Source organism: Vulpes vulpes, chromosome 8, assembly GCF_048418805.1.
Source record: "Vulpes vulpes isolate BD-2025 chromosome 8, VulVul3, whole genome shotgun sequence".
NCBI classification, from domain to species: domain Eukaryota; kingdom Metazoa; phylum Chordata; class Mammalia; order Carnivora; family Canidae; genus Vulpes; species Vulpes vulpes.
The window spans coordinates 34,564,619-34,581,920 of record NC_132787.1 but is presented as its reverse complement, the minus strand read 5'-3'; the positions used below and the strand labels follow the sequence as shown (position 1 = coordinate 34,581,920).

Below are 17,302 nucleotides of genomic sequence, written 5' to 3'. Positions count from 1 at the left end.
ACCAAACTACACACCCACTAATACATTCTGAAGGAAGAAATTTAAAGGCCTGTGTGCACATGTATCCTCACTTGGAACTGCTCATTGTGAGCCAAATGCAACTATAAGTACATGGCCAAAGACTCAAATCCATGCTTATTCCCTTGCACTTACACATCATACTTATTAGAGCACAATGTGATCATTTAGATACAGTATGACCTTCTATTACATTTCCTGAACAAGGTTCATTTGTGCATGGATACTTTAAAGAATCTAGGTTTATTAACAACTAGAAGCCCAATGTAATCGGATGCTGGAGCAAGGAAACAAATGTATAGGGCTATGGTGAGGATCACTCAGTAGATCACTTTCCAGGCATTTGTACAATAAGCTCTTTCCAACTAATACAGTTTGACTAGAGTCGTATGGAATATACCAAACGAGTCTAGAATTTTTAAGGTAAACACACCAGGCATACCCACCCACATAGGCATGGAAACCTACACAGGAAACCTTACTACCTTTAGAGCCCACCAAAGCACATTTATCAAATGTTCAGATTCACTCATAGCAACGATATTCCTCTCAACATCACATTTCTCTCTGCAGTTAATATTCAATTACCACATGACTTCGCCTGCTCACTGTGTCAACCTGAGAAAAGACATGCCTTGATGCCAAAACCTTCTAAGATGACTCTTCCTATCAATGTTCTTGACCAACACTTCTTTGCAATATGACCAATACTCTATCCCTCTTAATTATATCTAGACAGTTTTCTCACTGTGTTAAGACAAAAATGTAGGGGTGCCTGGCTGCCTCAGTAAGTAAAGCATGCAACTTTTGATCTCAAAGTTGTGAGTTTGGGCCCCATGTTGGGTGTAGAGATTACCTAAAAAATAAAATCTTCAAAAAGAAAAAATGTATATTGGTCAATGCTTCTTCTCTTACCTAGACTGTAAAGTCCTTACATATATAAAACATTACCCCACACTTCTCTCCTTGATGCCGTATATTACTAGATTCAAGCCACTGGAATCAAGGATCCAGTAAAGTTAGGAAATTGTTTATTCTGATAATTCTATCCAACTGGTTGGAAAATATGTACACAGTTCACCTATAGTTTACACATACCTACATCTAACAGTGCCAAATCTCCTCAGGCAGGGCTCTAATTAAAACAATATCATTGCCTCATTTGTGGTTATCATTCCTTATTTTCTCTCTTCTCAATCTCTTCTTTCTGTTGGCATACTGAAAAGTTTAGCTTCCCTCTTGAACTGAGAATCTAGAGGAGGAAATAACACAATGAAGAAGGAATGAGAGTGAAATGGGAGCAGGGGTAAAGTCCAGCCCAAACCTTTGCAAGATTGTAGTCTGGAGACCAGACAGGTGAATGATTCTAACTAAAATTAAGCTAACTATGAACATAAACTCACCAAACTCTCACACATAAGCACAATGCAAGCATAATGCCATGCCACATCTTTGTATCTGTTTCATTACACACAAAAATAGCTTCATTGCAAGAATAACACAACCCTCACTAGCAACACTTCTGTAAAGTGAGCACAATATAGTCTCATAGAGCAGCAAGTTACCCAGGAGTGTCCAAAAGAAATTCTTCATACCAAAATACATCTACAAATAGAACATTAAAAATGAGATCCCCTCTCCTGTATTCCATACAATACATTGTGAGAAATTCCTTCATTGACCTCTGTCTAACACCTGGTCCCATTCCCATAAGATATGACTAAACATTACACCAGCCTCACCCTCAACCTTACCGCCTGTGTATCAACACAAGTAGGTCTGCCAGCATGTTCTTTTTATGAAGACAAATGACCCATCTGCCCAGATAGATGCCATATCAGGTAAGGGAGTTATTAATAACTATGGGCTATGGGGCAAAGGACTCAAAGACTTCAGGTGAGGAGGGTAAAATATATGGAGGTAACAGCCCCCAGACTGAGGCAGTCTGCCTTCTAGCTCACCTTACCTTCTCCTCCCCTCCCTTTCATCTTTATCCTTGAGCTGTTTAGCAAAATGAACAAACAAAACAAAAACCAAAAACCATTTAATGGAACAAACACGTTAAATTGGAAATGAGATAGAAAACTGTTCAGATCTATCTACAGGATTCCAAAATTACTTAATCTTCAACATTCTGAAAAGCAATTTGTCCTTCCTATTTTCAGCTCTAATAAACATATGTTGAGCAACTACAATGTGCCAGGTATTGTGCTAGGCACCTTCACACAAAAGAGGAAACAGGCTCAGAAAGATTAAGTTCTGAATCAGCCAGGGTTAAAAAAATTAAAAACATAAAAAGCAAGTAAATAACAGCAAGGTTTCGTACCCCTGTCTCTTAATTACAAACCCAATATTCCTTAAACTACTACACATCTGTACTTGTCACTCAAATGGACAAGACCAATAGTGTCAAGAAGGAATTATGTCAGAATCCAAAAGAACCATAGAAAGCATAATGCTGAAACCAAACTTCACCAACAAATACAACACAACTTGGGAAGGACAGAATCTGCCTGTTGTGTGTTCTCCAGGATCTTATAGGACACAATGTCTGCATGTCTGTCTTCAAACTGTATTAAAAAAATAAAGGTAAAATCAAAAACTTTTCCCAGTACTCACCAGATCGTGGAATCTTGGATCATTTTCTTTGTTTGGTCATTTTCTTGGGTCTGATCGCAATCCTATTTCTACCTTCTGCTTTTTGAGGGAAAGGGTCTAGTTTCCAGGACCAGCAATCTTTCACTGTGAGCATGAGGATCAGGAAAAGGATAGAATTCCCAAGAGATAGGGCACAGGCTAAAGAAGTAGGATCACTATGCAACACTCAAGGCTCCACCTTTCTCCTGAAGCACACTTGTCAGAGGACAAAGAGTAAAGGGAAAGGCACACTGAAGAGATGACCATCTTTCAATCCAAAAAACCTGACTAATGTAGATAACTTGCCTTGTGCAGGGTGATAGCTCCTGGTGTGGATGAGGCAGAGAGAAGAGGAGGTTACCCAGAGGGAATCCCTTGTCCTCCTGTTCTTCTCAGATATTGAAGAATTGTGGTTGTTCTGATCTTCATCCTCCCCCACCTTCCTAAAACCCAGAGCTTCAAATCCACTTTGAAATGGTTGGAAGAGAATCTCCTGTGGTGCCTGGGAATCCTGACCTTGTTTAAACAAGTGTCTTTCAACAAGGAGACTGTTATCAGCTTTTCTTGTTTCTTATTTTTACTTATCTACAGGAATTCCTAAAACACATGCTACACAAGAGAGATGAATTGAAGAATCTTACTTTCTATCCTAGCACCTTCTGAAAAGTTTGCTTTATAGAAGAGCATTGTGATTGCAAGACAGGCCCCCTAACATCTAGATAAGAATTGCAGTAACACTACATAGCCCATCAGATTTTGAATATGATCACAGAGATTAATTTTATTTCCTTTGAGATGTTATACAAATTCAAGACATTTTATATTATTATAATTAACATTCTATTTTTCATGTTCTTGATAACATAATTCTCCATCTACCATGTTCAAACCTAAAAAGCTCAGAAATAACATATATCTCAAATTATCCTCCCACTGATTGTTTTCTCTTCCCAAGATCACTAATCAACAACAGTTTTCCCAGCCCAGAAAAAGTATTCTCAATAAGGAAAAAGCCAAAGACACACAACTACTACCCTCCTCTAAACACAGAATTGTTCCTGATGCATCTGTGTCTCCTTTCCTACCTTATGGAAACACCAGAAGACCTGCTTGGGGCTTCTCTCAAACAACTCGCTGCTATTGTTCAGTCACATTGTATTTCCAAGGATCAGTCCCCCACTTTGCTACTCATTCTGCCAGGCTTTTCATTCAGGGGTGGTGGGGAGATTCTGGTACTTCAAAAATATTGGCAGTTTCCCCCATAAATGAGGAACTCTACGTTGTCCTGCCACTCCTCCAGCATATTCTAGCACACTGCCCTCTGGCAGAGAGGAAAGCCATACTGAAAATGACAGAAGGAAGATATTCTGCGAAAGATTGCAAGAACACACACACACACACACACACACACACACACACGAACACACACATTTTCTCATACTCTGATAAATGAGTCCCAGATCCAGGCAGGCCCATTTGAGAGACAAATGGGCAGGAGATTTCACAATCAGGAAATCAGCTCAATTGCCTTTACCTCAGTACTGTGTCTTACAGGGTGTATCCCTGTAAAGATTCTATACACAGAAGGTAATCCTAGGTAAACAACAACAAACACCTGGCAAGACGAAAAAGACGCCTCTGGGAATGTCATTCTGCACAACAAGGAACAAGCAGCCCATCCCCTTGTTAGAAGTGGGTCCCTGTGCTTCAGAGCTGAGCAGTCTGGAAATTGGGAGAAGTGGATCGGCAGGGAGCTGGTACTATGATAACAGCACCAGCTCCCTGCTGTTAAAGAGAAGTTTTGAAGTTCTAGTTTGGGTTTAATAGGTGATTTAGCAAGCATCCAGAGGCAGAACACCTAACCTTGCCATGCCTTCCTGTCCTAGTTTAGGGAGCAGGACACCTCTTTCTCTCCTGAGAGCAGAGAAGAACCACAGAGCACAGCAGAAAATGAATCTCACTGGAAGAGGGTCAGGGCAATGAGCAAGCCCCTCAACCAGCCATCCCACCTTACCACTCAAATTCTAAAGGCTCCTTCATATCTGTATCTTCCTACCCATATCATAGCAGCGCAAGGAACTCTCAATTTTCATTCCTATCCCTACCCTGCCTATAATTTCCTATGGGCTAGTGGTAAGAGAAGGAGATTTGGGGGCAGACTTCCATTTGAATCTCAGGTCCACCATCCATCATGCCTGTGGATAGCTTATTCTAACTTTTCTGAGCCTCTGTTTTTCCACATGTAAGTAGAGACAATATCTGCCTGTCGAGGCAGTTGAAAGCTCTGTGGGATAACTGATGTAAGATACCTACTATAGTGCCAGGCCCATGACAGATGATCAATATATGATAATCTCTCCCCACCTCCCTCCATCCTGTGCCAATCTCCAGGGAGATTGGGAGGTCGTCAGATAGCTGTACCAATCAGTAAATGTAAATAACCCCAAATAAGAAAACAAAAGCCCATTGTCAAAATATTTATAATATTTGTAGATCTAACTATATTTTAGTCTTGTGTGTAAAGAGGAAGTTAAAGTAATCATAAAATTAATGTGGGTTTTAAAATTCTTCATATCAACTAGAGATGATTTGACAGTCTAAGTATCATACCTGTTAGGAGGTCTCTGAATTTGACAAACATGTTTAGGAAGGGATATTTAAATAAGACTGATCAAAGAGCATAATGCTGTAAACTAAGGTAAAAAACAGAATGTCAGATAGTGATATATTATTAGTTAATTAGTTAGTTAATTCACCTTCTGTCCCTAAATTTCTCAACTCCTTCTAGCTGGTTCTGTTGATACCACCTATCTGCTGGCTACACTTTTACCCAGCTCCTGAACCAATCTTGATAGAGGCAGTAAGGAGACCAATAGTCTCAGCTTCTTCTCCCCATTATTCTTACTGTACTCCCCAATCTGAGAAAATGCATGATTGCTTATTATTCACAAGGGGTATCCAGTTATTCATGCTTAGTACATAAGTACTGTCAATATACATTCACATAGGAAAAGAGAATTCAGAGTTTTTCTTTATCCTTTTAAAAAATGTAATACCTTCTATCATCCCCTCAAAATGACTATATGACCTAGTCCTTCTTTGCTATATGTTGACAGAAAGAATCAGATCTACAGAAAAGTTAGGAATAGTAAATGCACCCTGCAAAGATGCAGAAAGCAGTTTAAAACAAAGGCATGTGTTGAGACACCTGGATGGCTCAGCAGTTGAGCGTCTGTCTACCTTTGGCTCAGGGCGTGATCCTGGGGTCCTGAGATAGAGTCTTGCATTGGATTCCCGGCGGGGAGCATGCTTCTCCCTCTGCATATGTCTCTCCCTCTCTCTCTGTCCCTCATGAATAAATAAATAAAATCTTTTAAAAAATAAAAACTAAAATAAAACAAAGGGATGTGAATATTGCTAGAAATACCAGTCACAGTCCTGGTTTCTTGATTTGTCCTGGGAATAAAAATGTGGCAGGGAAATGAGCTTTAAAGCTTTGTTTGGGGGTGCCTGGGTGGTTCAGTCAGTTAAGCATCCGACTTGTGATTCAGCTCAGGTCATGATCTCGAGGTCATGAGATGGAACCCCATGTTGTGCTCCACTTGAGATTCTCTCTCTGCCCTTCCCCTTACACTCAATAAATAAATAAATAAATAAATAAATAAAATCTTTAAAGATTTGTTTGATTTTATTTTGAAATGAAAGAGGCAACAAGATCCCAGTAGAGATAGGAAGAGAACAAAGATCATAAGTTTATTGTCCAAATCCAGAGGAAAACCCTCAAGATTTTCGCCTAATATATATTTAAATTAAACAATGAAAGTTTATTTGGTACTTTCCAGCATCCCTTGCTCTGGTTCACTCTCTCCTAACATAGGTTTGGATCTTTTTCAGGACCCAGGAAAGGTTAGATATAGGTATTGTATCCTGGACCCATATTCTCTCTCCCTCCTCTTTCATTAAACTCAGTTTCCTTCCATGAGTCAACGGGGAACAGAGTTCAGCCAATAAACCAAGTGAAACAATCTGCTTTGGACTCTGCCCTGCTCTGCTCCTCCTTAACAGTCATTTACGGGTAGCACAGCTTCCTTGATATTGGTTTTTGCCTCCCACTACAGCCTAGCACATTTTATGGCATACAATTACAATTACAAACATCCATATAGTGCTCCCCATGTGTTAGAAACTGTTCTAAGCACTTTACATACACATAAAGAAATGGGGCCACAGAGAAGTTAAATAACTTGCTCCAGATCACATAGCTAGTAGTAGAGATTTGAAATTTCCAGGTTGTGTGGGTTTGGAATCCGTTTTCTTCAGTTATACCATCTTCATAGCAAATTCTTGAAAATCTTTTTCTTTTTTTCTTTTTTCTTTTTTTTTTTTGAAAAACTAGAATTACCTTCAATATTGCCTTCCTTTTACCAAGATATAATTCACATATTATAGAATTCACTCTTTTTAAAGTTTTTTAGTGGTTTTTATATCCACAAAGTTGTACAACCATCATTGCTATCTAATATTAGAATATTTTCATCATCCCCCCAAGAGAAATTTATACCAGTAGCAGTCACTACCCAATACCCACTCTCCCCAGCCCTTGCCGATCACTAACATTTTTGCTGTCTCTATGGATGTGCCTTTTGAACATTTCATATGAATAGAATCATACGATTTGTAGCTTTCTCTCTGGTTTCTTTCACTTAGCATATTTTTAAGGTCACTCATTGTAATACTTAGGGTTCTCTAGAGAAACAAAATCAATAAGATATATAGATGTATATATGTAGATATACATGAATATGCAGATATATAAGAGGAGACTTATTATAGGAATTGGCTTATGAGGTTATGGAAGCCAAGAAGTCCCACAGTCTGCAATCCGCAAGCTGAAAAGTCAGGAAAGCTGGTGGTACAATTCAGTGTGAAGCTGAAGCCCTGAGAACTGGGGACCACTGGTAGAAGTCCTAGAGCTTGAAGACCAGACCACCAGGAGCTCCAATGCTGAAGGGCAGGATGTCCTATCTCAAGAGAGAGAAAGTCACCCTTCCTCCACCTCTTTGCTCTATTCAAGCCCTCAACAGGATGGATGATGATCACCCACACTGGTGAGAGCAGATCTTTCCAAAGTTCACTGAATCATATGCTAATCTTTTCCAGAAACATCCTCACAGAGACACTCAGAAAGAATGTCTCCCAGCTATGTGAGCATTCCTCAGCCCAGTCAAATTGACACATCAAATTAACCAACACAGTCTGCCATCCAAGAGATTTTATTCTTGTGAAAACCTGACCCCACACTCTCTCAATTTTCTCTCTCTCAGCCATTTCTCTCCCTAAGCGTTTTCTCTCCCTGCAGAAAGTGTTCCTGCTTATCCCCAACAGAGAAGCTCTTCTCTCCCCCAATTCATGTCCATGCACCTTACACCTGCCTCCAACTGTGAACATCCTTCTTCCAATCCTCAGATCTATTTCTTGGGTATGATCTGACCTCAGTACAGCTGTGTTGAGGGATGAGGAAAGCCCCAGGTCCCCATATTTGTCCACCATCTTAAGTCTACCTCCTAACCATCACATCCATGTTGTAGCATAAATCAGTACTTTATTCTTTTTTGTGGCTGAATGATGGTTTTAGTTCCTATATTTAGGTCTTTGACTTATTTTGGGTTAATTTCTGCATGTTATAAGGTAAGCATTCAATTTCATTCTTTTGCAAATGGATATCCAGTTGTTTCAAGGCAATTTCAGTGTTTCAGTGTTGTACATGAATATCCAGTGTGTCCATACAATTAATTGTTTTGGCATTACGTAGAAAATCAAATGGCCATAGGTATGAGTTTATTTCAAGACTATTAACTCTGCTCCATTGGTCTCTATGTCTATCCTTATGCCAGTAGTACACAGTCTAAAGTACTTAGCTTTGCAATGAGTTTTAAAATCATTAAATTCGAATCCTCCAATATTGTTCTCTTTCTAATGTTTGTTTTAGATATTTTAAGACCCTTATGTTCCACCATGAATTTTAGAATCAGCCTGACCATTCCTGTAAAGAAGGCCATCTGGAATTTTGGTAGAGATTACATTAACTATGTGGATCAACTTTGGGAATACTGCCATCTTAACAATATTAAGTCTTCCTACCTAAGAATACAGACTGTCTTTCCATTTATTTAGATCTTTAATTTTTTAATGATATTTTGTAGTTTTCAGTGTACAAGTCTCATTTGTTGTCACTGCTAACATTTACAGTTCCATGGCCTCTAAAGGTTAAGCCAAAATTTGTGTATGACTTGGCAATACCACAGAATGTTCTGTCTCTGAGAAAATCCATTCTAGAACAGGTTGGACAGTGAATGCCTCTTACAGGTTGGCCAGACATGCTACATATATCTAATACCATAGCATAATAAAAGGCCACTACTTGTCCTTCTCTTATTTGGATAAATGCACAGACCATAGAGGAGCACGTTTTCCACCTCTTAGTGTCAGAACTCAGTTTCTTTTCTTTTTTTCTAAGATTTTATTTATTTGTTCATGAGAGACACACAGAGAAAGGCAGACATATAGGCAGAGGGAGAAGTAGGCTTCCCGAGGGGAGCCCAATGCAGGACTCCATTGCCAGACCCGTGATTCATACCCTGAGCCGAAGGCAGATGCTTAACCTCTGAACCACCCAGGTGTCCTCCAGTTTATTTTCTTTCAGGAGCCTGAGTTAATCTAATTTCTCAGATTGTCACAAATTTGTGGTACTAGAGATGATATCCAAATAAACACATCTCTCTAGATTGCTATCAACATAAATGCTTCTTCATGTCTAACCTATGGAGAACACTGCTCTCTGGGCACCCAAAATACGTTTGATTGAGGTTTAAATAAAAGCCACAAAGGAGCAGCCCCCAATATCACTGTTTAATCCTACATCTCATGTGTAAAAATATAAGAATTTCTATCTAGCACAGAGAATTCTATCCCAGAGTTCAAAGAACTTCTTTTCATGAGTGACTTACCTCACATGCTATCTGAATATCTATAAATCCACAACCTGTGGCCTTGCTGATACTATCAAATCTTTATTGGCCGTTGATTTGTAGTTAACATAAGCTTGTACTTCCATTTTTAAGTCAGCTTGCGTCCATTCCCCAGTCAATGCTAACTCAGTGAATTAAAAATAATCAATTTTAATATCAGCCCAAGAGCAACCTTGGGAAGATAAATGTGGTGGTGGTGAGGGGTGGTACTTTATAGATAATTATAAAATCACATGTGGTTTATTTGTATTTCTTTTTTCCCAACCCTACAGAATCAGAATATTCCTCAAAGTTATCTTCATTTTTATAATAGAAAGCCACTTCAGAATACTCCACGACTGTCTTAACAACTTCACATGTGGAAACTAAGTTCTGAGTGATAAAATGACTTACCCAGGGTCAGAAGATCTAATCAGAAGTGAAAGCTCCTGATCCTGAATTCCTGATTAGACCATCCTAAGAATGGAATGTGGGTGAGGACAAGAACTACAGGGAATGAAATCAAAGTCACCTGGTGATATGGGAGATGCTTAGGCTTCAAGAAAGAATGCAAATAAAACAGGTTCAACTTTCAATATCAAAAAGCCATTTGATTCCTGTGCTATAAATGAGGTAACCGTAGCTGTACCTTCCGGGCTGCTATAGCCACACCTCCCTGCTAAAGAAATAATAAAAACAGCAACCCTGCCTTCCATCTCTTATTCTATCTGACGAGCATGCTATGAAGTGCAACACCTTCTCCACAAATGCCATAGAATCCTAAACAACCAGAGAGCCCTCCAAAAGCAACAAAAAAACCTCACCTCCTTAACTTACCAATGAGGAAACTCAGGCACACAATTGAAGGGTATCTTCCAACAGTTAATTAGCCCTTAAGCTAAAACTACTAGTGTGAGTCTTGAATCTCCACCTGGTGCTCTTTCACTATCATTTGCCACCATTCATAAAGCTAGCTAGAGGTCTAATCCCTTTTTATTCAGTTAAGTTTTGTAGGGATGAGGATAAGGAAAAAGATCCTAGTTTTTAGAATTAATTATGTATGTGTACTTTCATAGTTTCTTCTTCCTGCCAGGTCTTTGGGTTGTTTATGCGTCTGGACTAGCCCCTGGAAATCTACCTCATACCTGCCCAAGATTTTAATAAAAGAATGAAGGACACTAAGGTAAGTCCTTTGCTCTTTGCTCATGAAAAGAGTGCCAGAGTTTAAAAATAGATTTCAGGTCCCAGCACTCAGGACAGGATTCTTTCCATTCCACACTGATCCCTGTACAAGTAGCTGCTCTGTGTCTGTGTGTGTGCACTCGTTTCCTTCTACTTTCATTCTCTCCAGTTAGAAACTGTGTCCAAGAGATGACATGCTAATATAGAGCGTTGAATACTCAACATGCTTACTCAGTGTTTAATTGGTTTTCCTGGGATCCCTGGGTGGCGCAGCGGTTTGGCACCTGCCTTTGGCCCAGGGCACGATCCTGGAGACCCGGGATCAAATCCCATGTCGGGCTCCCTGCATGGAGCCTGCTTCTCCCTCTGCCTGTGTCTCTGCCTCTCTCTCTCTCCGTGACTATCATGAATAAATAAATAAAATCTTTAAAATAAAAAAATAATTGGTTTTCCTGTTATTATCTGTGTCTTCCCAACCAGATGGTAATTTCCTTGAGGGCATGGTTAGCTTCTTAGCACCTCCATTAGCCCAGCCCAAAAGTAGGCAGAGGGCAGTAGCCACATCTGAAGTCAGAGGTATGGTGGGGAATTGAAACTGGCTAAATCTAGGCTGGTTGGGAAGGACAAGAATGAAGTGAGAGAGACAACTTCATGCGAACAAGAATTTAAGGACCTTGGCTACTTTCTTCATTGCTGTATCCCTTCTACCTAGACCAGTGTCTGGCACATATCAAAATTCATATGCTTGTTTAATAAATAAATAGCCAAATTACCTATAAAAATAGCTTGGGGGATACCTGGGTGGCTCAGTCAGATAAGGGTCTGACTCTTGATTTCAGCTCATGTCATGATCTCAGGGTCATGGGATCGAAACCGGCATCAGGCTCCCCACTTGACATGGTGGGGCATATGCCTGAGATTCCCACTCTCCCCCTCCCTCTGCCCCTCCTCTCTCTCTCTCTCAAATAAGTTAATAAATCTTTTTAAAAAATAAAAATAACATTGGATCCAAAAGAAATTTTCATAGAAAAATAACCTATACAAATTAATTAGATATAAAGAATTAAACTATAATGCTAAAAGTACAAGTAGGGTTGGGGAGTCATTTTTTAACAGTGTTAGATAGGAAGTATCAAGGTACCCAGGTCTCTACTCAATGGAAACACATTTGTAGTTCTATCAATAGGCAGGGTACTGGTTTTCTCTATAAAAGGGATACAAAATTCTTTGCTACACATAGAAAGCAAAACATTGATCCCTCAGAGTGAAAAGAGAACGATAAATCCAATAAAGAAAACCCAGTCATTTGAAAGCTCTGTGTGACTGGTAGTAAATGGCCCCTCAAAGACATCTCTGTCCAAATCTCCAGAACTGTGAATATGTTAGTTTTTAATAGTGTTAAAGTAGCAAAGGGGAATTAGATTGCAGTTGGAATTAACACGAAGATTATTCTGGATTATCCAGTGAGTCTGACATAGTCACAAAGACCATAAATGTGGAAGAAAAGGCACAAGTGTCATTCCCAGCATAGGGAATGTGTGAAAACCTTGATATGGCTTTGAAGATGGAGGAGCCGTGAGCCAAGGAATGCAAGCAGTCTCTATAAGCTGAAAAAGGCAAAAAAAGGGATTCTCCCCTAAGGTCTCCAGAAGGAATCTGCTACCCATTTTAAACTTCTGATTTCTAGAACCTATAAGGTAAAAATCTGTGTTGGTTTAAACCATCTAATGTGTGGTGATTCGTTACAGCAGCAACAGGAAACTAACAGGGTTCCTGGGTGGCTCAGTCAGTTAAGGATTGAATCTAAATTTTGGCTCCTGTCATGATCTCAGGGTTGTGCCATCAAGCCCCATGTCAGGGTCTGCACTGGGTGTGGAATCTGCTTAAGACTCTCTCTCCCTCCCTCTGCCCCTACCCCTGTCACCCCACTCAGTATACATGCCCTCTCCTCCTCTGTCTTCTTTGAAAAAAAAAAAAAAAAAGGAAACTAACATACTCAGTTTAAAAACAGAGCTGCAGAACCACAAAACTCCCAGTAGGAGTTTGGAGCACCTGCTTGTGGAAGCTGGTTGTGAGGTGAGGAGTTGGGAAAGGTGGAAAACACAGTTTCTACAGAAGACAACTAAAATAGATGTGCTCAACTAACTTTGAGTGTGTACATAATTCAAGAACAAGGAACTGTTACGGGTTGAAGTGTGCCACCCCAAAATTCATATGCTGTACCACAGAATGTGACCTTATTAGGAAACAGTCTTTACAGAGGCAATTGAGATAAAAGGAGGACATTAAAGTGGACCTTTACTTAATATAACTAGTGTCCTTTTAAAAGAGGAGAATTTGTTATGCCTGGGTGCCTCAGCAGTTAAGCATCTGCCTTTGGCTCAGGGCATGATCCTAGGATCCGAGATCAAATCCCACATCGGGCTCCCTGCATGGAGCCTGCTGCTCCCTCTGCCTGTGTCTTTGCCTTTCTTTCTCTCTCTCTCTCTCTGTCTCTCTCTCTCTCTCCCTCTCTCTCTCCCCCCGTATTTCTCTCAAGAATAAATAAATAAATCTTTAAAAATAAAAAAATAAAAGGGGGGATTTGAAGAAAGCCACGTATGCAGAAAGGATACCATATGAACGTAAATAAAGACAGCCATCTCCAAGCCAAAAAAAGGGGGGGGTGGCTGGGACAGAACTTTCCCTCCTAGCACTCAGAAAAAAACCTTGATCTGCCAACAGCTTGATTTTAGACTTCTAGCTTCCAGAACTGTGAGAGAATGAAGTTATGTTGCCTAAGCCACTCTGTTTGTGGTACTTCATTAGAGCAGCCCTAGCAAACTAATAGTGATTAAGGCTCTGAAGAAAGAGTGTATGATTTTCACTGAAGCAAAACAGATGTTTTGTCCTATTGCCTTTTGCTTTCTTGTGCTTCACAGATCATGTGTTTCGTACAAATTGCAGGTGTGTATCAAGCTTGCATTTTTTTCCTTTTTTTTTAAGATTTTATTTATTTGAGAGAGAGAGAGAGCACAGCATGGGGGAAGACTGGGGGAGAAGCAGACCCCCTCCCCTGCTGAGTGGGAGCCCTACTCAGAGCTTGATCCAGGGACTCTGGGATCATGACCTGAGCCAAAGGCAGATGCTTAACTGACTGAGCCATCCAGGTGCCCCTAACCTTGCATTTTTTTCAACAGCATTTGTTCACTTTGTGTCTCTGTTGGTTATTCTCACAATATTTCAAACTTTGTTATTATTGTTGTTATATTTGTTACAGTGGTCTGCAATCTGATTATGACTCCCTAAAACCTCAGATGACAGTTAACATGTTTTTAGTAATAAAGTATTTTTTAATATTTATTTAATTATATTAGAGGAGGGAGGGAAAGTTGTTTTTTTTTTTAAATTCTATTTATTTCTTTGAGAGAGAGCATGAGCTCCAGTGAGAGAGAGAGCAAGAGTGGTGGGGAGGGGCAGAGGGAAAGAGCTAAACAGACTTCCTGCTGGGTGTAGAGCCCAATGAAGTGCTGGACACCCATCCCAGGATCCCAGGATCATGACCTGAGCTCAAGGCAGATGCTTAACCCACTAAGCCAGCCAGGCACCCCAAGAGAAATATAGTTTTAAGCAGACTCCATGCTGAGCATGGAGCCTGGTGCCTGGCTCAATCTCACAACCCTGAGATCATAACCTGAGCTGAAAACAAGAGTCCAACACTTTGCCCATACCACCCAAGCACCAGAGCAATAAAGCATTTTTAATTAAGATATGCACATTGTCTTTTTAGACATAGTGCTATTCCACACTTAATGGACTACAGTACAATCTGCTTAAGACTCTTTCTCTTTGCACCAGAATCAAAAATTTCATTTGACTCACTTCATTACAATATTCGCTTTATTATAGTGGTCTGAAACCACACCCACAATACCTCTGAAGTACGCCTGTATAATTTACTCTTGAACAATGCAGGGTTTAGGGACATGGATCTCCTGAGCAGTAGGAAATAAGCATACAACTTTTGACTCCTCCAAAACTTAACTACTAATAGCCTATTCACCGGAACCCTTGCGAATAACATAAACAATCAAGCAATATTTATTTTGTAGATTATATGTATTACATGCTGTATTCTTACAATAAAGCAAGCTAGAGAAAAGGAAACACTATTAAGAAAATCATAAGGAAGAGAAAATATATTTATAGTACTATAAGGTATTGAAAAAAAATCCAGGTATAAGTGCACCCACACAACTCAAACCCCGGTTGTTCAAGGGTCGACTGTACCTCCCCGTGCCTCACTGAAAGGCCTAGCTAGCCCCTCGCTGGCTGTAAGGACTGCTGAGGAGGGTCAGTCAGGTCAAGGGCACCGGGTCCAGATGCATTTTCAGTGTGTGTGTGCTGCACGTTACAGGAGTTTTGGTGCGTGATTTCCACACTACAGATGGCTCTCCCTAAGTAGCAGGAAGACAGCTTGGTCTGAAATGTCTGAGAAACTCAGCCGGCGAGGGGGTCCCTAGCAGAAAGGGGCCACACTCCTAGAAATGAAAGGAAAGGCAAGAGACAAAACAGGGATGAGGTTGACAGGGAGAAGGGAAAGAAGCACAGAAAAAGAGAAGACAAATTAAGAAAGCAGAAATCCGGTCACCAAGGAACAGCATATCACTGCACAGTCATAGAAACATAAAAGTCGAAACTCACAAGATGTTTTTACCAAAGAAATACAGGTTCGTTCACCTGGTGACTATTGTTCGTTTGCATAAAATTCGCACCACCGCTCACAACCGTTCCACTCTCCCTCTCGTCCTCCCTCTTTTCTTCCCAAACATCCGAGTCCACCCCCACCCCTCCAGCTGCATCACTGCCATCCGGCCTCCACCCTTCCTACCCCCAAATCCCAGTTCACTACCGGTAGTGTCCCTCCTCCGGCCACTCTGCTTTCGGATGCAACGGGACCAGCCAGAGGGGGGAAAAAATCATCGGTTTGGGTAGACAAGGTGTGCCAGTCTCAAGGAAATGCTTCTCGGTCCCTCCTTCCCACTGGTGGGGCGTGGCTGCCAGCAAAGGATGGAGTCGGGGCGGGCTCCCGCAAAGGGAAACCTGCGGGCACTGAGGTTTCCGGGACTCACCACACACTAGCCAGCAGGAAAGCTGCTGAAACGGTAAAACCTCGTCGCTGATCTACTCACTGAGTGCCTCCCCTAGAGATTGCTCCGGGGTCGGGTCAGAAGGAGACGTCAGTCCAAGCGAAACGTGCAAAGGCCTGATAAAGCGCAACAGCACCACCTACTGTCCGACCTGATCCCAGCGGCCTTCGTTGGTGCTCCAAAGGGCTCCAAAGAGCTGGTCAGGGTCTAGCCTGATGAGTCCCCTCCTGGGATAATTGCAACCTCAAGCCTTGGCTGGGGATTCCCTAAGGAATAAGTGGAAATAGGGATCCCTGGGTGGCGCAGCGGTTTGGCGCCTGCCTTTGGCCCAGGGCGCGATCCTGGAGACCCGGGATCAAATCCCACGTCAGGCTCCCGGTGCATGGAGCCTGCTTCTCCCTCTGCCTGTGTCTCTGCCTCTCTCTCTCTCTCTCTCTGTGACTATCACAAATAAAAAAAAAAAAAAAAAAAGGAATAAGTGGGAATAAAAGTATCAGCAGGTAATCATTCATTAGCATATGCTTTCTAAATACACTCTGGGCTGTCTTCTGGGATATAGCAATAAGGAAAGTAGTTGTACCTGACCTGCCCCCATGGAATTTACAATCATAGGAAACACAAAAGGGAATACACGGCTGAAAGAATTCCAAATTAGATGCTAACACTTCATACACATTCTATTAGAGAAATGCGGGCCGCGGATTACTTAAACAGGTGGCTGGTTTGTTCAGCACTGATAGATCGAAATCAAACAGAAAGAAGCACCTATTAGAACAGAAAGAATTTAGGTGCAGTGTAATGTGGAGTATTTAGAAATTGAGGTACTTTGGTTCTCTAGAGGCTTATCCATTCGAGTTTTTCTTCCTTCGGAGCTCTTTTAAGATCGGATGAACTGTACTAAATGTCACTGAATTGTACATTTAAAATGGTTAATGGGTGATTTATGTTATATGAATTTTACATTAATTTTTTTAAAGGGATGAGGTCTCATTGGCCAGTTGTTCTTCCGATGAGATTTTCTGACATGATTGATTAATAAAAGCCAAGTGACAGATGCCTGGGTGGCTCAGCGGTTAAGCGTCTGACTTCAGCTCGGGTCGTGATCCTGGAGTCCCGGGATCGAGTCCCGCATCGGGCTCCCTGCATAGAGCCTGCCTCTCCCTCTGCCTGTGTCTCTGCCTCTCTCTGTCTCTATGAATAAATAAATAAAATCTTTAAAAATAAATAAATAAATAAATAAATAAATAAATAAATAAATAAATAAATAAAATCTTAAAAAATATATCATTATTGTGAAGGAACCACTGATGGGAGTTATAATCTCTAGAA

General features: G+C 40.8%; 1 protein-coding gene across 2 annotated transcripts in view; it reads right to left on the bottom strand.

Moving 5' to 3' along the window:
* Positions 1-16,059, bottom strand: part of STYK1 (serine/threonine/tyrosine kinase 1) — a 32,089-nt gene extending 16,030 nt beyond the window's left edge. Inside the window, exon 1 of one of the 2 annotated variants that reach the window (XM_072766035.1) lies at positions 15,736-16,059. In XM_072766035.1, coding sequence (XP_072622136.1) covers positions 15,736-15,806 — 71 coding nt within the window. In that variant the 5' untranslated portion in view covers positions 15,807-16,059. The remainder of the gene's footprint in view (positions 1-15,735) is intronic. The other variant, XM_025995222.2, reaches the window with a different exon arrangement.
* Between the last annotated feature and the right edge of the window lie 1,243 nt (positions 16,060-17,302).